Here is a 21,121-nt window from a genome sequence, read left to right as displayed (position 1 = left end):
CCGTGGTACCAGAGGTCGGGGTAGAACCGCAGCCACCAGAGGCTTGAGTCTACAGGAAATTAAGTCCACTTCTAAACCCAGTGCATGACGGGCTTCCCTCTCACCTGGGGGACCCCAGAGTGGGAGCGCATCTTCGGGACTTCAGCGAGGTCTGGAACGAAAACCTGTGCGGAAGCTTGGGTCCAAGATATAATAATTTGGGGCTACAAGCTAAATTTCCAGCTGCAACCCCCGAATCGTTTTTTTACCACAGGTTTGCCAGTTTCCAACGACAGAAGTGTGGTCTTACAGAAAGCAATAGACAGGCTTCTGTCCATTAAAGTGGTAATCCAAGTCCCCAGTCATCAGAAGGGAAAAGGATTTTACTCCAGTCTTTTTGTCGTTCCGAAGCTGGCCGGCTCGGTCAGACCCATTCTAAACTTAAAGGATCTCAATCCATACTTACGGATCTTCAGGTTCAAGATGGAGTCTCTTCAGTCGGTAATTGCAGGCTTGGAGGAGGGCGAGTTCATGGTATCGCTAGATATCAAGGACGCCTACCTGCACATTCACATTTGGCCACCTTACCAGGCTTTCCTGAGATTCACAGTTCGGGATTCACATCTCCAGTTTCAGGCCTTGCCCTTCGGCTTATCTTTGGCCCCACGGGTATTCACAAAGGTTATGGCTGTGATGATGAGTCTCCTTCGGAAACAAGGAATCACTATTATTCCGTACCTGGACGACCTACTCCTGAAGGCGAATTCCAAGGATCAACTATTACAGGACATCACTGTGACGCACAACTTCCTCATTCGTCATGGATGGATCCTGAATTTTCCCAAATCGCATCTGCAACCGACACAGAGATTGCAGTTTCTAGGAATGATCATGGACATAGTGTCTCAACGGGTGTTCCTTCCCCAGGACAAAATAACTTCCATTCAGGAGATGGTGAGGTTGGTCCTTCGACGTCGACATGTTTCGGTTCATGCATGTATCCAACTTCTGGGGAAGATGGTGGCAGCCTTCGAGGCTATCCAGTACGGTCATTTTCACTCCAGACCTTTTCAGCTAGATCTCCTATCACAATGGTCGGGATCCCACCTGTTTCTTCACAAAAGAGTCAGGTTACAACCCAAGACTCGGATTTCCCTACTGTGGTGGCTAAACTCAGTTCACCTTGCGGAGGGAAAGAGATTCGGAGAGTGGGATTGGACGCTTCTTACCACGGATGCAAGTCTAAGAGGCTGGAGGGCAGTAATTCTGGAGCATCACTTCCAGGGACGCTGGACAGCACAGGAATCGAGTCTTCCAATCAACATATTGGAGTTAAGAGCAGTTTTCTATGCATTACAGACAGCAGCTCACTTTCTGAGGGGCCGAGCAGTCAGGGACCAGTCCGACAATGCCACAGCAGTGGCATACATAAACAAACAAGGAGGTACCAGAAGTCGTGCGGCCATGAAGGAAGTAAGTAGGATTCTGATCTGGACGGAAAGCTACGCAAGGTCGATTTCGGCAATCTTCATTCCGGGTCTAGAAAATTGGGAGGCAGATTACCTCAGTCGTCAGGATGCACATCCAGGAGAATGGGCTCTACATCCACAGGTGTTTCAGCAGCTGGTCCAACGGTGGGGTCTTCCGCAGGTCGACCTCATGGCATCCAGGCAGAACCATCAACTGCCCCTTTACTGCTCTCGAACAAGGGATCCACAAGCGGTGGCTGCACTGTCAACACCATGGCGGTTCAAATTCATTTATCTGTTTCCTCCATTTCCCCTTCTCCCTCGAATCCTTCAACGCATCAAGAGGGAACAGGCCAAGGTCCTGCTGATAGCTCCGGACTGGCCTCGCAGAGCTTGGTACTCCAACATTCAGCTCCTGTTGGTAGACAATCCGTGGCCCTTACCACTCAGAGAGGATCTGCTCCTTCAGGGTCCTTTACTCTATCCAAACTTAAAGCAGCTACGTTTAACGGCCTGGTTGTTGAAAGGGCCATCTTAAGACGTAAAGGGATACCTTCCAAGATGATTCCTATGATGCTTAGAGCCAGGAAGGAAGTTACTTCCAAGCATTACCATCGTATTTGGAAGGCATATGTAACCTGGTGCGAACGTAGAGTTCTGCCTTCTACGGAGTTCAGTCTTCCCAGATTTCTGCTTTTTCTGCAAGCAGGTTTCTCAGCAGGCCTTCGGTTGGGATCTCTAAAGGTACAAATTTCAGCACTCTCGGTTTTCTTCCAAAAGAAATTGGCCTTATTACCGGACGTGCAAACTTTTCTGCAGGGTGTGGTTAGATTACAACCGCCCTTTGTTCCTCCTACTGCCCATGGGACTTGGATTTCGTCCTGTCTTTCTTGCAGTCTTCGCTGTTCGAGCCTTTGGAGTCGGTGAAATTGAAGTATCTTTCACGGAAGGTGATATTTCTGCTGGCTCTAGCTTCCGCCAGGAGGGTGTCGGAGCTGGGAGCTTTATCATGTCGTCCACCATATTTGGTATTTCATGAGGATAGAGCTGAGCTACGCACCAGAATGGATTTTCTGCCTAAGGTGGTTTCGGCCCTCCACATCAATCAACCTATTGTGGTTCCGGTTCTTCCACAGGATTTTCCTTCTTCTAGATCCTTGGATGTGGTTAGAGCTCTTCACATTTATGTAGACAGGACGGCAGCTGTTCGCAAGACAGATACTCTCTTTGTTTTGTATGATGCTGCTCGTCCGGGTTGGCCAGCTTCCAAACAGACACTGGCTTGATGGATTCGTCTGACCATACGACAGGCATATTTGGCCTTGTCTAGAGAACCTCCATCTTCCATTACCGCACATTCCACTCGCTCAGTGGGTGCCTCGTGGGCGTCTGCTCGAGGCATTTCTATGGAATCTCTATGCCGGGCAGCTACTTGGTGAGGACGGCATACTTTTGTTCGGTTTTACAGATTTGACACCTTTGCAACTTCTGCAGCGCAATATGGTCGGTCGGTTTTGCAGGGTTCTCAGCGCTTTCCCACCCGTGATGGGAGCTCTGGGACGTCCCCACTGTCTTGAAGTCCTCCAGTGTCCCCTAGTGGATGAAGGAGAAAACAGGATTTTGGTACTTACCGATAAATCCCTTTCTCCGATTACACAGGGGACACTGGACGCCCACACTGCGCTGTTCTTCCTGCCACACCTGTTATGCCTGTTGGCTACATGTTTGTTATCTAGGGTGATGTTATGAATGTTAGAGACATGTTTGTCGTCTCGTTTCATTCTATTTTGCTTTGTTTTCACCTTTCAGTTGTTATGTGTACTTTCGCCTCCTCCTCTTCTGTCAATCTTTTTTCTCTGCTCCCCTCGGGCTCGGTTCTAATACTGGCCTATAGGGGGGTATAGAGGGGAGGAGCTAGTCACACTTCATTTAAATTTAAAGTGCCAGCTCCACTCAGCACAGTCTATACCCCACTGTCTTGAAGTCCTCCAGTGTCCCCTGTGGAATCGGAGAAAGGGATTTATCGGTAAGTACCAAAATCCTGTTTTTTTTTTAAAGGATATATTTTACAAGATAACTGTGCATACAATTACTGTATGTCAATTGTTACTTTCTCTAGTCTGGAAAGGAAGAGACAGGACTTACTAGGAAAAGCTGTCTCGCTGGAATCTATTTTCATCTAGACATACTTATTGAGCTGATATTTACATTTCATGCAACGCGCTATGCAAATCCCCTAAATTGAACAGTAAACACAATTCTCATCTAAATCTGTCACGTTGGGTTTCATCTGATGGACGGGCGGTTCACGGGGCTCAGCTGCAGGGGTTTATTCTGATTAAGTACCAGGAGAGCAGGACGGTGCCTGGGAAGCACTGCGCTCGCTCCCCCTGACTACAGGAGTGATGTCTCTTCATTTTCCCGTCAGAGAGCTAAAATACTAGAGGCTGCCGCTGTCTCTCAGGTGGAGCCGTGTGGGAGCTGCTACAGTTGCCAGGCAGAGTCCTGAATAACCCAAGCCAGGAGTCACACTGCAGGAATAATAAGCACTACTGCCGGAAAAAAGGTCAATTTGAAATCATAAAAAAATAATGGTGATAATAAAAAAAGATCTGAAAGCAATTTAACAGAAGGAAGATGTAATGTATAGATAAGATTTTGTTTTGATTTTTTTTTAAAGCCTATTTTCACGTTTATCAGGCGAGCGTTGGCGGCGCCTTTTGCCCAAGCCCAGTACTGACACTTTAGTTCGGTTCAATTACCTACTACAGAACCTCACAGATTGTTTCTTCGCAGGCCTGGGTTCGGTTCATGATCCTTTACTCCCTTTCTATTGTGCAGCAATACAACGCGCAAGACTACTATAAAAACTGGCAGCTAATTAAATCGATTCCCCATCCCCCCGGTATTCGTTGGGAACCTCATTTCCAGTCACGTGTTTTACGAAATGAAAACGCTACCTTGTGACAGCTGACCGGCGGCTCCCAGCGTTGTTGGTAATGTTGAACCCAGTATTTTCCTAAGTGGAAATAAAAATGTTTAACTTCTAACGATTAAATCCTAGAATGCAAAACGGACTGTACGCCTGGATTAACGGGATGAGCAGAACTAGATTGCAGTGTTCCGTTTATTGAACTTGGCATCCAAAACAAAGGATGGTTTGGACTTTAAGCATCTCAGAGCACATACAGCGGACTCAGTCAGCAAACATGAGACATTCATGGCACAAGTACCTGATAACTAATGAAAAGAAAAATCAGTCCCCTCCATCACTTCCCTGTATGTATCTGGTTCAAGCTCTGTTAGCTAAAGGATTAGATCTGTTTACTTAATTCCCAGCGAGAGAGGAGCTAGACCACACACTCTGTAACAGGGGGAAGGCAAACTGTGGCACTCCCGCAGCTGTGCAACTACACCTCCCAGCATGCCCTGCCACAGCTTTCTTATTAGAGCATGCTGAAACTGTGGAGGGGCATGCAGGATGTGTATTTCTACAGCAGTTGGAGCGCCACAGGTCGCCTACCCCTGCTCTATAACATACAGGAGTGAGGAGGGTTACCTTACTGAGTATATATCCTATAGATTGTAAGCTTGCAAGCAGGGCCCTCTTACCTATTTGTCTGTTATTACCCAGCCTTGTTTTATTACTGTTTGCTCCCAATTGTAAAGCGCAATGGAATATGCCGAAACGGTTAATGAAAAAAACAAATATGAACTGACTAGGGGCCGAATTCAATTAGCCCCGTTAATTTAACGGGGGTGAAAACGGTTGGTGGCCTCAAGGTTTTAACGCCTAGGGCTATTCAATTCCAGACCCCATTTCACCCGAGCCCCTTTTTAACGCCCGGACCTATGCGTTAACAGGGTTGCGGCACCCGTTAACACGCTGTTTAACAAAGATTTCTATTCGGGTCCGAAAAAAAAGTCCCTGGTAAGTGCAGCCTTCAGGGATACTTGAACAGCCTCAGGGAATGATTTAGCCAGCGGTGATTGCTATGCCACATAAAACTGGTTACGCAATTACTACCAATCCAGTAGCGCAGTAACCACAGCTCCACAAAACTGGGATACACAATGTACACAATGTATCCAGATGTACACAAGGCGTGCCGATTATTCTGCGAGACACTCAGATATACGCAAGGAACGTGCAAGATACACAACAGGGCTACAGGATATCATCATTCACTTATTAGATTATAGGCTAGATAGAAGTCCACAGAGAGAGAAGCGAAAAATGGCTAAAAAGTTCCACTGACTATTTGCTTAGCTCCACATTTTGGAAAGTAATCCTGCGCGATTTAACCGGCGGTAATGGGCCTTAAGTGCACCGTGTGGGATACCTTGTATCCTTTTCCTAGCTAGTGTGAAACAGCAAATTAAAAGCAAGAATTCCAAGAGTATACTGCCAGGTATATATTCCACTGTGAAAAAAAGTTTGTGCCACCAGAGCTGGATTCAGGTTTGCAGGGTCCTTAAGCGACTAACTTGTGGGGGACCCCACCCACATAATTGTCAATATGATATGCTGGAGATGTTATTAAAAAGTATCATTGTTTTTTACACTATAGTGCCCCCAGTCACATTAAGCCACACAGAAGCCCCAATTCAAATTATGCAACAGTGCCCCACACGCTGGTGATGTAGCTATGTGTGGGGGGTCTCTTGGTGACCTCCCTGTTTATACAGCACTGCGTGCCACTGTGAAATCCAACACTTTACCCATCTATAAGTGCAATCTATGACATACCGAGTAAATAAAAGTACACAGCTGTCTAGCTTTCCTTGTGCATGTATTATTTCAGCCTCCTGCAGTGCAATCTGAGGATGAACAGCTATTGTAGAACCACAAACCCCAGCATGAAGCCGTGGTGGAATGCCAAGTCCATACAGGTCAAGGCAGGGTGTATGCTGGGACTTGCAGTGTCGCAACAGCAGAAGAGAGCTGCAGGCTGCCGACCTATATTTTATATACACGCAGGTATATAAAAACATAAAGCAACAGGGGACACGTAATGGGCTGACCATGTCGTGACTGCAGGAGATCACAAAAGATAACAAACATACTGGTCGACTGTGTTAACAGCAGAAAATTACCCATTAGGTACATAAATCTCTGCTACACAATAACACCAGTATAGGACAAAGAGCTTTACTCTCAAACCACACTACAAATACAATTATAGGGGCAGAACAAACAGAAGAGGTAGTTCACTTCCAAATCCTCAGGAACCAGGAGACGGGACCCCTGACGTCCAGCGGGGTCAGTACAGTAATGAGAATTAAATGAGGAAGTGCACAGGCCAGCATAAGATAATGCGTATTCTTTTACTGGAATGCGCTGACCTGCCACAAATAACACTTCATTCCAGTATTGTAATATCACACAGCGCAACATAAACTCTGAAAATCACACAAGAAATAACGTGGATGAGCCCTGCACCTCTACATAGGTGATGGTTCAAAGCCTAATATAACGGTTGTCACTCAGCCTTCCAGAACAGATGAGCCACACTGAGCGTACGCTGGAAGAGTTACACCATTGCTGTATGATCTATCACTATAATAGATCACAGTGTCATAACAAAGGATAACGCTCAGGTCGGAGCAGTGGCCTTGGACGAGCCGTGCGTACCCCACAAGAATAATGCACCCTTATATATAGCCTTATATAGATGACATTAACACACCGGCAGCTGACAAACAGGACACAAAGCATGACACTCCATCCCATGCAGTATAACGGTGTTATTACTGTAGCTAGAGTTAGCATTATCTGTAACACAACTAAGTAGAATCTCCCTATTTACCACACACAGAGTGTTTATACAATACACTAACTTATATCGCACAGTAATGTCATGTAAAGTCGCAAGGCTAAAACAATGATCTCACTGCAGGCAGAACGAGGTGCGCTTACGCCAGAGGGCAATAATAATGACAGAAGATCAGACTACCCCCAAAACAAACCTTAGGTGCAGAGCTACAGGTGACGTAATAGGAGTTTTATTACATTTAGTGCAAGGATTCTGCCCAGTGTGAGAGGACACAGGAAAAGCTATAACAGCCACAATACAGGAATAACCAGCGCTCATATACACTACTCCTCACTTCTGGCCTTATACCAGCCATACCACCAGCAGGTCTGGGTACAGGGGGCAGGAGAGGACCAGATAGTAGTGTACCAGCTGTGTCATATCATGTGATGACTAAGAGGCTAGTCATCATATAGCCAAGAAATAATGTATCCATTAGATATATGGACAGACGTCAGGGGAAGCCCGGATGTGAGGTGCACAACAAAAGACAATTTTAATACAATGTTAAGTAGCAGATAATTATAGTCTTGTTCCACATTCCAGATCATGGACATTTATATGGCATGTAGTGGCACATGGAACAGGGCAGAGAACACTTGGCCACGGAGTAACGTTCAAACTGTATGTGGAGACTGAAATATACATATACACACACACACACACACACACACACATATACACATTACATACATATACAGTTGCTCTGTGAAAGCACAATTGGGAACATTGTGAGTAAATAATCGGGATATGGCAATGACAGAAGCATGTACAAAGAATTAAAAGGAGCACAATATTGAAGTTATAGTACATACTGAAATGGTTGTATGATATGTATTATACACACACATATATATACACATACATATACACACACACAACATGTAATATTATACAGCTATGGGGATCTGGTCATTAATGGAATGAGTGTGTATATGTATGTAATAGCATATATATATATTATATATGTATATATAGTGTGTGTTATAATACAGATCTGGAAATCAGGAGATGAATGGACTGTGTGCACCACCAGCATGCGACAGATGACCACAGCAAAAGAGGAAGCCGCATGGCAGCCAGTGACAGGGGCCCCCAGGGGCCAGCAGCGCCAGTATGCAGCACCACACTTACCTTGGGTTTATAGAGCCACTTTCTGAACCTGTTCATCATTCCCTCCGGGGCTGAGCGGCTGCTTTATGTCACTGATCCCCAGGGGACTCTCCCCTCCGGTGGCTGCTAATCACCCCGTTGTCAATCACAGCCCTGGGACACCCCAGTCCGGCTCCCCCCCTTGTTGGCAGCAGCGAGGGGTCCAGTGACAGCACCAGAGCAGTCACCATCCCCAGCCAGCAGCAGCGCCACACTGACCAAGCCGCGCCTGCGCAACAGCAGCTTCCCGAGGGCTGAGCAGCCGGCACGGCCCCGCCCCACGCCGCTCCACAGCAACCAATAGCAAACAAGAGGGCGGAGACGTTGCGTCTTGCCCAAAACCATCAAGGAGGAGGAGCTACTGGCTATCGGACACCATTTTTTAAACGGGCAAGACTGGATAATATTTACCTAAACTGTCTCATGCCATCAAACTGTAAGAATATAATATTAATTGGGTATGAAGCATACAATTTAAAAATGTACACAGCAGAAGATACGTGTTGTAGTTATTGTTATTCTTATTTTTTTTAATCGAGCATTTATGTCTTTACCACTACTATTTATTTTTGTGGTGCACGCGATACGCAGGGCTGGCAATCTGGTGGTGATGTTTGTGATTCCCTGAAACAATGGGCCGTCAGTTGCCAGCATCAAATATGGCCGCCACGGATCGGAGGAGCAGTGACGTGTGCACTCCTCCTCCCTCACTAGTATATTATATGTATATAGGCTATACTGCTCCAGAAATATATTGACAATACATAGGGGTTTATTTACTAAGCAGTGTTAGGAGACAGAGTGAAAAGTGATAAGGTGCCAGCCAATCAGCTCCTAACTGCCATCTCACAGGCTGTGTTTGAAAAATTACGGGAGCTGATTGGCTGGCACCTTATCACTTTCTTATCACTTTTCATTAAGGGGCCCATTTATTAAGGATCGCATTTTGCAATGCGATCAGGGCATGCAGTACCGCCCATGATCGCATTGCAAAATGCGATCATACCGGCCGAATGTATGACCGGGCACATGCAGGGAGACGGGCTCCGAAAAGAGCCCGTCCCTGCGATGTGGCCGGAGCGCATTCCGGGCTGCTGCGCATGCACAGTCCCGTGGACTGCACATGAGCGGCGCCCATTGCCGGCGGAGGGATCTTCCAGATCCCTCCGCCGGCTGAAGTGCGGGTAAGTCCCCATAGGACACGGCAGCTAACGCTATCTTCAGGGTCAATATCGGGAATGCGAGATATTGATGCATTTGGCAGCATCGCATCCCCATAGAAACCTATGGGGGAGGCGGCTGCCGGCGGCAATGGAGGGATCGCAGCAGGTATCGGAGATACCTATTGCGGTCCCTCCGTCATACATTCGGGGGATACTTAGTATTTGAGGTAAACCCCCGAAAACAGGTGTTTTCGTGGAATTTACCTCAAATGCAGTTTGATAAATGGGCCCCTATGTCTCCTAACACTGCTTAGTAACTAGACCCCTGTGTCTCATACTTTCTGTACATTATATACATAGGGACATTTCCCATAATGGTGACATATAATCTAGCATGAAATGGGATACATCCTTTCCAACAAAGGCTCTGAACTTAATAGCAGTGATATCATCCTTCCATGTATAAATAAGCATGTGTCATTGATATTGTCATAATTTTAATTTTCTCTCACACACACATGAATAAAATCCTGCCTTGGAAAAAGAAAACAGTAATAGTAAAGTTACAAGTGTCAGCTGCTAGTGCTACAGAGCCCCATACATGGAACGATATAGGTGTTGATCCGACGGATTGGAACGATATAGCAGCTATATCGTTCCGTGTGTAGACACAATATCCTCCATTGCGCGCTCCCATGGGGTCGTCCGTCACTCCTCCAGATCTTTCTGCATGCACAGGAGATTTGGAGAAGCGACGATCACATGCAGGTCTATGCGGGGGGGAGCGGCATGTCAGGCACCGGATCGCCCCGTCTGTGTGGAGCGCCCGATATGTCGGTCGTTGGATCGGTGGATACACATCGTACTGTGTATTAGTCAGCAGAAACATAAAGACATTTTCAAACGTCAGTAAGGAAAAATGGCTGACAAACACTATATAAGAAAGTAGTCAGCAGCAGTCCTCCATTAGCCTGTGGTGAGATTCTTACTGCTGAGTAGCTGTGTGTAATACCATCATGGGGCAGAGATCAGGTAAAAATCAGTGTACACACCTGTCCTCAGGAGATAAGGAGTGTTTAACTATGCACCTTGTCATAAGCACATACCATCTGACAGGTGGAATTACATAACTGTAATAAAGTTGTTTCTTGAAAGAAACAAATGGTGTAAATAATAGCATGAGCAAAGTTCACATATACTGTAATTGTTTTAAAGGAATACCATACCCACACTCTTATGTCTTGTATAGGTGTATATATATATATATATATATATATATATAATCTCTATATCATAATATATAGGTGCCCAATGTCATAGTAGAGGGCACATACAATCCCAAATGACAAAGTTCAGGAAAATGACCTTAAAAAAAAACATTTAAATCATCTGAAGAGAAACGTAAACTTGCCAATATGCCATTTATGACACGGAGTGGCAAGGAACGGCTAAGGTCTTTCCCTATGTTCATGACTAGTGGTTCAGCTTCACATGACGATGGAAGCCCTCCTCCCGCTAAAAAAAATCAAACGAGTTAAGCTGGCAAAAGCACAGCGAAGAACTGTGCGTTCTAAGAAGATATCACAAATCCCCAAGGAGAGTCCAAGTATGGTGGCGGTTGCGATGCCTGACCTTCCCTGCACTGGACGGGAAGAGGTGGCTCTTTCCACCATTTGCATGCCCCCTGCAAGTGCTGAAAGGAGCACCCACAGTCCACTTGCTGATATGCAAATTGAAGATGTCACTGTTGAAGTACAACAGGATGAGGATACTGGTGTAGCTGGCGCTGAGGAGGAAGTTGGCGAGGAGGATTCTGATGGTGATGTGGTTTGTTTAAATCAGGCTCCGGGGGAGACAGTTGTTGTCCATGGGATGAAAAAGCCCATCATGGTCATGCCTGGGCAGAAACCAAACATTCCACCTCTTTGGTCTGGCAATATTTCTATCCAAATCCGGACAACAACTGTCTTGCCATATGTACCATATGTAAAGGTGAAATAAGTAGGGGTAGGGACGTTAACCACCTAGGAACATCCTCCCTTATACGGCACCTGCAGCGCGTTCATAAAAAGTTACTGTCGAGTTCAGAAACTTTGGCTAAGACCGTAAGCAGTCCAGGGACACCTAAATCCCTTTTTCCTGTTTTATCCAAGGAATCGGTGGATGAGGAGGATGAGGACGACATCTTGCCTCCGTAGAGCCAGTTTGTGCAGGGACACATTAACTGCCAGCTTGTTTTGTGGGGGCCCAAACGAACCAATCATTTCATCCACAGTCATGTGGCAGACCCTGGCGCTGAAATGATTGCTTTGTTAAAGTGTGCATGTCCTGTTTATACAACCATAAGGGTGGGTGGGAGGGCCCAAGGAATGGGTGGGTAGGAGGGCCCAAGGACAATTCCATCTTGCACCTCTTTTTTTTCTTTGCAGTATGTACTGTTTGGGGCCTAGTTTTTCAATCTGCCATTCTGTCTGCCAGTGCAGTGTCACTCCTAGATGGGCCATGTGTTTGTGCCGCCCACTCGTGTCGCTTAGCATAGTCATCCAGCTACCTCGGTGCAACCTTTTGGACATAAAAACAATATTGTGAGGTGTGAGAAGTTCAGAATAGACTGGAAACAAGTGGAAATTAAGGTTATTGAGGTTAATAATTGAATAGGAGCATAAAAACCAACAAATTCTGTGATTTTAGCTGTTTTTATGCTTTTTAAAAAAAAAATACAGATCCAAAACAAAAAACCCAGAACCCAAAACACGGAAGGGTGGTTTTGGCAAAACCAATCCAGATCCAAAACACGAAGAAAGATCCAGATCCAAAACCAAAACACAAAACATGAAAAGTGCCCGGTGCACACCCCTAGTGTGTACACACTGGACGATAATATGCACAATTTGGCTGATTCCAACCCAACGGAAGGACAGCCTGGCCAACGGAAGGACAGCCTGGCCTGCATGCGAGTCCATAAAACTGCGTACGTCCACGCAGTCCCTGGGCTGGCCACTCCTGGAAAACGGGGCAGACACACCCTGTTTCCGGGAATGGCAGTAGACCCCGCCCTCTCACCGCCCCTTAAATGTCTTTGCCTGTCAATCAGGCAGAGGCATACAAGGGTCTGCTTGTGATTAAGCAGGACTCATTCTGCACACTCGCAGGATGGGTCCTGCACCTGCGCAGATCCCCAAACATCTGGAATCTGCGTGCACTGCTGAATCAGGTCCTCTGAGTGCTGCCTTTACTCCTACTTTACACACACATATACACACACATATACACATACATATATACACACATACATATACACACACATATACACGAGAATAGGCAGCATTCACTTTAGTTTGAAACGTTTATAGTTCACACTTTTTTTGCAATAATAAATATAAGGGATGGGGGACCTGCAACAACCAGTGAAACGGGGCACTGCCACTGACCTTCCTCACTGTTTGTAGCAGGTCCCCATCCCTTATATTCAATATTGTACCCAACAGTGACAGCCACTATAAATTATAAAGTACACACTGTAGGTAGCCAGCCAGCCTGTAAACAAAGTCCAGCCAGAACACACTTTTTTTTCCCGTCAGTGCGGCACCTATCTCCAGACTCTCGGGCCTGTCTAATCTCCGCCCCCGTCTGATGTCATATGCACATGCGTGTGATGTCACAAGCATGACTCGGGAGTGCAGAGTGTGGAAGCCTACGCGGCTAAGGCTGTCACTGACCGCTGCGTGCCGCAGGGTGGCCGAGTGGTAGGTGCCACGCCAGAGTCAGGCCGCGGCGCATCCTCTAAACTTTTAGGCGCTTGGAGCTCGCGCTCCGCCGGAGCCGCCCTCCCTACTCCACTGAATGTACACTAACGATAATGCTGCGCGTACCCAAGGGTCGTCCGTCGTATCCTCAGATCTTACCCACACCATGTAAGATCTGGTGATCTCGTACACGATTCGCGGCATATCGTTCAGTGTTTAAGCACTAACGATATGTCGTTCCGATCCGTTCAATGCCGACGTCACTTGACAGAGATACATGCACGGATCAGTTAGATCTGTGGGCTGATTCAGAGCCGCTCGTAAGCGGCCGCTCGTTCGTTCCGAGCGATGTTCACACATCTGCGCATGCGTACGGATTGTAATACGCATTCGCAAACCAGTCAGTGCGGCCGAAAATCGTGTGCTCGCTAAATAGCGAATGCCTGCTAATTTGAGTGACAGGAGGAGGTGTATGTGGGTGGTAACAGGGGAAGGTGCTTGAAAACGGGGAGTGGAGATCAGAACGCAGGCGTGCCTAAAGGTCAAAACGGGCGTTTTAAGGGTGTGCATAATTAATACAGCAGCGTCATCGACCACGTCATTTGGTTGTTTTATAGTCAGAACTGCTCGCATGATTGCGGTAGGAAAAACCAACCACAAGAATAGCGAGCAATTCATACACCATCCGATGTACTCGATTAATCTAATAAATAGCGGATATGACGTATGATGCGTGCGGCCAGGGGGCGTTTTTTTCAAAATTACGTCCGCATATTTTGTTCGCTCGTTCAGACATAGAGGCGTGAACAGACTGCAAAGAGCGAACGGTTAATTTAAATAGCCACCCCTTTTTTCTGAACGAGCGAACGCAAATAGCGTCCGGCTCTGAATCAGGCCCTGTGCATGCATCTGTGTTAAAAAAAAAATTCAAAGCACATCCAGCCCCGGACTTTTCAGAGCCAATCCTGGTTGTCAAAATTCAGGGGACATAAGACATAGGGGTCTCCTATATTTAGCACAAGGGTCCCCTGTATTTTCCATAAAACAGCCGGTGAAACGGTTTCCCTGGCTGTGGCAATACCCCCCCCCCCCTGCTAGAAAGAGCACGGTGCTGGTTATAGAAAATACAGGGGCCCCCGTACTCTTTTTGTCCCCCGTATTTCCAAAACTAGGACTTGCTCACATGTATTTAGCTCAACCAGAGCTGGTTGAGCTAAATACAGGGGACTCCTACATGTTTTGTCCACTGTATTTTGACAACCAAGACTGGCTCTGAAAATTCCAGGGCTAGTTGTGCTTTAGGAGTGGGGGTGGCCACGTAGATTTTTTTTTTTAAAACACTTTTTAATCTTTTTTTTTTTTATGCATGCACGTATCACTGATCTGTGCAAATTCCTGAATCGTGCGCGATATATCGTTGGTCAGATTATACAGTTTATGCACCATATCGTGTCCTGCAGTGCCGGGGAGGGTTCAAGGGAAATCACTGATGACATTGCATAGTTTGCAGGTCGTCTAGTGTGTAGGCACCTTATGGGGCACCTTCCCAAGGGTGGCATCACGGCGTGGACTAATGGTTCATGTGGTTACTAACTTCCCAACTGTTAGTGACTTATATCAGGGAGCAAAGGACAATGGACTGCATCTTGGTCATGTAAATGTGTACATTTTGTGGATATCATTCATGGCTCACTTTCTGAATGACGTTTGGGGCATTTCACTTTTCCAGCAATCTAGTCATTCCCTCACCCATAGAGTCCTGTAAGTTACCCCTGCTAAAGGTAACAAACCCACAGCATGAAGATTGTATGAAATCAACTAGCTAGCAGCCTGTCAAAATGATGGGACATTGTTCTGCCCGCGAAAAGTCCCGTTTGAGCGCTCAAATGGTTCACATTTCTGTTTGGCAGCTCTGGGCTGCGAGTAGAAATGTCAGCGTCGGCAACACACTTGAATTCCCCATAGAGGTGAGGAGCAGCGTTAGCCTTTTATATATATAGATTATGTAGGCATCACACGTGACAATATAATTGGTAATGTGGGCAAATTGTCCTGATATCGCAACATCTGCAACCACCAAGGCAAGCGCAATACTTGTATATTATCCATTCATAGACAGTGATATCGTTATCAGACATACCTGTATAGGTGGTCAGCAGTTGACTGCTGCCAGCCTGTGTGCAATCATCGCCAATTCACACTAAATGGTTAGGTGATCTGGCCACTTCACCTGAGAGATGAACCCTAGAGACCAGAGCCGGATCCATTAGGCAACCTTGGCTCATGCCTAAGGCCCCACGAGCTTGGAGGAGCCTTGATTACTGTAACCTGTAGCGTTATACTTTGACAAATAGAGAGGATGAGGAGACCAAACCAGTATATTGCTTAGGGACCCATGGGGTCTTAATCAATATCTCACTGGTCAGTCTCAATTGACAGCCCAGATGTGAGGCCCAATCAAAAATTGATTTAGATGCTTGGGACTATTTGCAAAACCATAATAGGAAGTTCCTAGACACCTTCAGGAGTAAATACTGTGTCTTTGAATTATACAGTGTAAGGGGCCTATTCAAGATGTTAATTATCGAGACGGACCCCGATAATTAACACACTGACTCGCCGCGGACGCCGAAGCAATTCATCATTGCTCTGGCAATGAGGCAGCTGATCCGAAAATCAGCTTTCCCGGTGAGCGGATTCACTGCTCTTTTCGGAGCAGTGAATCTTTTCACTGCTTGCGAGAGCAGTGCGCATGCGTGAACTGCAGGTTACGAATGCACACAAGAGCCCCGATGTCCGGTGGAAGTAGGGATCCGAAGATGGCGAATGCTGCCGCAATCAAGCTCTGAAAAAAATAATATTTTTGGTGCTTGATGAATTCTATCCCCATACTAGTGTATGGGGACAGAGGGCCTGATTCAGAGCCGGATGCTATTTGCGCTCGCTCGTTCAGAAAAAGGGGGTGGCTATTCAAATTAACCGTTCGCTCTTTGCGGTCTGTTGACGCCTCCATGTCTGAACGAGCGAACAAAACTTGCGGTCGTAATTTTGGAAAAAACGCCCCCTGGCCGCTCGCATCATACGTCATAACGCCCATTTTGACCTTTAGGCACGCCTGCGTTCTGATCTCCACTCCCCGTTTTCAAGCACCTTCCCCTGTTACCACCCACATACGCCTCCTCCTGTCACTCAAATTAGCAGGCATTCGCTATTTAGCGAGCACACGATTTTCGGCCGCACTGACTGGTTCGCGCATGCGTATTACAATCCGTACGCATGCGCAGATGTGCGAACATCGCTCGGAACGAACAAGCGGCCGCTTACGAGCGGCTCTGAATGAAGCCCAGAGGGCCATTCCGCAAGAGGAAGGCAAGCAGGAGATATCTGTGACATCTTCTGCTTTACCTTCATGATGAATGGACCAAACACTTAATTTTTTATTTTTGTATAAATGAAGTGATTTTGAATAGGCCCCTATGTCTTCACCAATTAAAGTATTGTAGAGAATGGTCCAATTAGGATCCTAAGTAGGCCAAAGTCTTAGGATGAGTGATTAAAGGCAATCATATTCTAAAAATTAAAAAATGTGAGTATTATGCAGTTTACTAGAATTCCAGCCCATATAATATGACCCATTTCAACAGATAATGCTCAGCCCCTTTTTATTCATCTTATCTTCCAGATGCAGTAACCTGGAAAAAAATAATCAATTGTTATTGAATGTCTGTCTGTGTTTTTTTTACAAATGAACTCATTCAGACTAAAGCTGCGTATCCACTAGACGATATAATGAACGATTGAACGATAACGATATAGTTATTGTTCATTATATCATTTTCTAGTGGATATGCCGTCAACGACCAGAGATGCACGCTCCCGCTGGTCGTTGACAACATCGCTCAACTCCCGAACCTGCTGTCCAACCTGACGATATTGTCAGGATGTGCAGGTTCGGGGATGAGGGAGGGTGCCGGCACTGAACGATGATATCGTTCAGTGTGTGTGCCCAATGTCATTAAGGATAATGGGCCTCATTCAGACCCGGTCGCAAGCGCTGAGCGCTCGCAACCGGGTCGATGTTTGCCCACTGGGCATGCGCACGTCGGAGCCGGCTCCGACGTGCGCATGCGCGAGACCCGGCTAGCGACGGGCGCTCCGCCGCTCCGGGTCTCGCACCAAAGGGGGCGAGCTATCGATGTTGATTGACAGCTCGCCCCGTTTGGAAGGCGGGCCGGGGGGGTGGCCGGCCAAACGAAGGCGTTCCCGACTAAACGCTTGCCGTTTGGGGGTGGCCCCACTGACATCACCGGTGATGTCAGTGGGGAGCTTCCTGCTCGATGAGAGCAGGAAGTTCCCTAGGGCTTGCGAGTGCCAAGACCCAACCTTAGGGCCTCGTCGCAAGCTCCGATGGTCGCGATGGTCCTGACCATTGCGACCATCACCCTGGTCGGTCGCTAAGCTGTGGATGGTAACCCACAGCTTAGCTAGTGACCAGGAGCCGCACTTCAAGATGCAAGCATCCGCCCTCATTCAGAGCGACCGCTTGCATCTAACGACCGGGTCTGAATGAGACCCAATGAGCACACCACTGCCGGGGACACACTACATGATATCACTCATGGATATCCAGGAATGATGATGTTCGTCCATGTAAGATGATGTTTAGCCTCTTTCTTAGTTCCGTTTGTTTGGAGGGAAAAATCCGAACTCAACGTGCAAACTCGAACCTATCCGAGCCTGCACATCCCTAGTATATTGAGGATCGTTTTGTAAAAAATATAATTTTCAAAAGGTTGGGTACGGGATGGCGGTGCTCGGGATCCCAGTAGTCAGAATCCCGACGCCGGCATCCCGACAGGGTTAGGATACCGACACATGTTGGTCGGTATCCTATCCCTCCCCCTACCCCTAACCCTCCCTCCCCGATGCTTAAACCTAACCTCCCTCCCTTGTGCCTAAACTTAACCTCTCCCTCCCGGCACCCTAAACCGAACCCTCCCCCCTTAGTGCCTAACCCTAACTCTCCCCCTAGTGCCTAAACCTAACCCCTAACCCTCCCCCTAAGGGCGCTACTTACCTCCGGGATGTCGGCCGTCGGGATGCCGGTGCCGGGATTCTGACAGGTGTCGGGATTCTGACAGGTGTCGGGATTCCGACGCCAGCATTCTGACCGGCGGAATCCCCGCTGTCTGTATTATGACCGCATCCCTTTTTAAACACTGGTAACACTCCACAGCCATCCCAACTCCCTACAAGCAGTATGTTATGAGCCTAGTTCAGATAACATGTGTGATATGAGAGTTGTATATTCTCTGTTCCTCGATCATGACTGTCTGCGGGAAAATCTGGGTGACCTATTTCCAGAGTCTGCCAGTGCGTACGTTCATTTGAACGACCAAACTAAGGTGCCTATTTCTTCAGGTTTTCTTCTTGATCTTCATATTCTCCACATGGATAACTCCCAATTAGGTACAGGGATATTTAACACAGGAGATATCGCAGAAAAGCCACTTCCCTATAGTCCTGTATGCTAACTGCAGTCTGGTCTAATTTAACAATCTCCGAAAAGCCTTTCTGTCCTGTAAGTGTTCTGCAGGGACAGAAATGTGCCCATGGTATATTCATCCTGAGCTGTCGTCACCACATGATAAACTGCAGACGCAATAGGCTTTGCTGATTCCCAGGATGAATACACCCACAGTTTTCCCAAACATTCAAATGAACTACACTGCATGGATAGAAGACAAATGGGGCATGCTGGACCCATGATATGTTTAGCATTTGCTATTGTGTGTTTGCTTTTTATATGAATAAGATGAATAAGCAATCCCGATTTTCAGTGTCAGTTATGTAATGAGCTACTGTATCTTATCTCAGACTGAACATTTAACAAAGGCATCAATACATTGCAAAAACTGCCGAAGTGACCAGCCCGGTAGCCGGTCATTAGGTCTACAGTAAATAGGTAGACAATGTTTGGGTAGACAATGGAAGTTAGACTGCCTCTGAAGGTCGACAGGGTCCGAATGTCGACACACTAAAAGTCGACTGGTAAGAAGGTCGATAGGTACTGAAGGTCGACAGTGTAATTAGGTCAACACACATATGGTCGACATAGAATTGGTCGACACTTTTTTTATTATTATTCTTTGTGGGGTTAGGCACTTACCCCGACAGTTAGGATAAGGCACAAGGAGGGACAGTTAGAGTTAGGCACTTACCATAGGGTTAGGGTTAGGCACGAAAAGGTACGGTTAGGGTCAGGCACCTATCCTGACGGTTTGGGTTAGGCAGCAGGAGGGAAGGTTAGGGTTAGGCACCAAGGGGAGGGTTAGGGGGAAGATTAGGGCTAGAAAAAAATATGTGTCAACCATTTCCGTGTCGACCACATATGTGTCGACATTCAGTACCTGTCAACCTTCTTACCAGTCAACATTTAGTGTGTCGACCTTCAGACCCTGTCGAACTTTAGACCCTGTCGACCTATTGCCTGTCTAACTTCCATTGTCTACCCAAACATTGTCTACCTATTTACTGTAGACCTAATGATCCACACCCGACAAGCCCAATCACTGCAAAACAGGGCAATGGGCAGTAATGGAAAATAAAACTATATACACTAATCAAAGATACACAGTAACAAATGCATAAAAAAAAAAAAATCTATGCTTTGTCTTTGACTATCCATGTTCCAGTACATCTAAAATGTCAGTTCTGTATATAAAATAAATAGAAGTACACAGTGACTACTACTCGCTTATGCCACATGAGGCAGCACTTGTAATGATGGCATTAGGAAGCACAGGTGGTTGTTGTTCCACCCTGAGCTTCAATGCTGCAATCAATGATTGCAGATTTGGGTCCCTGGTTGTACTGGGGGACAAGAAGAGGCAAATTAGGCAGGTGAGGGGAGATCCTAGTCTTATACCCCTTTTACACCGAAGCTAAATCCCGGGTTATTGCAGGGTTAACCCGGGTAGCTCCTTAGTGTAAAAGGGGTGAGGGTTGGATCGCTGGGTCGAGTCACCCTGCAATCCAACCCAGGTAAATAGCAGGGTTTAAGACGGGCGTAGCCCGTGAAACCCTGCCGTGAGAACAGCGTACTCCGAGTCACGATGACCTGGAGTGCGCTGCTAGCCGGCCGATTGATCCGGCTTCAGTGGCGCTTGGAGATGACGTCATCTCCAAGCGTCCACTTGAAAGCCGGGTCTATGAAGACCCGACTCCGGTGTGAGCAGCGCCGACTCGGGAAAATCCCGAGTCGGCGCCGGCTAAATTCTGGGTCTGATCCAGATAGGAACTCTGGGCCTGATTCAGAGCTGGACGCTCTGACAGAGCACTCGCTCTGAATCAGGACCAGGCATTTTTTTTTTTCAGAACAGCCTCCTGGCCGCTCGCATAGCTGTGGGTGACCACCCACAGCTATAGTGAGCGGCCATGATGATGGTCGCGATGGTCAAGACCATCGCGACCATCGGGCTTGTGACGAGATCCTTGTGGTAGGGTCTCGTTGCCGCAAGCCCCTGAGAGCTTTCGGCTCTAACAGAGCCAAAAGCTCTCCCACTGTCATCACTTGTGATGTCAGTGGGGCCGGCCCCAGACGGTAGGCGTGGGAACCGTCTGGGGCCGCCCACCGCCCCGGCCCGCCCACCAAAGGGGGCGTGCTGTCACTCAACATTGACAGCACGCCCCCTTTGGTACGAGACCCGGAGCGACGGAGTGCCCGTCGCTATCCAGGTCTCGCGCATGCGCATGAAGGAGCCGGCTCCGTCGTGCGCATGCGCACTGGCCTACCA

General features: G+C 47.2%; 2 protein-coding genes and 1 pseudogene across 4 annotated transcripts in view; 2 read left to right on the top strand and 1 right to left on the bottom strand.

Annotated features, from left to right (window-relative positions):
• Window positions 1–8,656, bottom strand: part of ZFYVE28 (zinc finger FYVE-type containing 28) — a 201,091-nt gene extending 192,435 nt beyond the window's left edge. For all 3 annotated transcript variants that reach the window (XM_088454967.1, XM_088454968.1, XM_088454969.1), the window contains exon 1: window positions 8,399–8,656. In XM_088454967.1, the coding sequence (XP_088311093.1) occupies window positions 8,399–8,437 (39 nt within the window). In that variant the 5' untranslated portion in view covers window positions 8,438–8,656. The remainder of the gene's footprint in view (window positions 1–8,398) is intronic.
• Window positions 865–3,957, top strand: LOC148479082 (uncharacterized; annotated as a pseudogene).
• A 176-nt stretch (window positions 8,657–8,832) lies between the features above and the next one.
• The window catches only part of CFAP99 (cilia and flagella associated protein 99), a 189,694-nt gene continuing 177,405 nt past the window's right edge, over window positions 8,833–21,121 (top strand). The window contains exon 1 of the mRNA XM_088454956.1: window positions 8,833–8,852. The gene's annotated coding sequence lies outside the window, so the exon portion shown is untranslated. The remainder of the gene's footprint in view (window positions 8,853–21,121) is intronic.

Source organism: Taudactylus pleione, unplaced genomic scaffold, assembly GCF_031769625.1.
Source record: "Taudactylus pleione unplaced genomic scaffold, aTauple2 ptg000638l, whole genome shotgun sequence".
Classification (NCBI taxonomy): Eukaryota; Metazoa; Chordata; class Amphibia; order Anura; family Myobatrachidae; genus Taudactylus; species Taudactylus pleione.
This window is presented reverse-complemented; position numbering and strand designations above follow the sequence as displayed.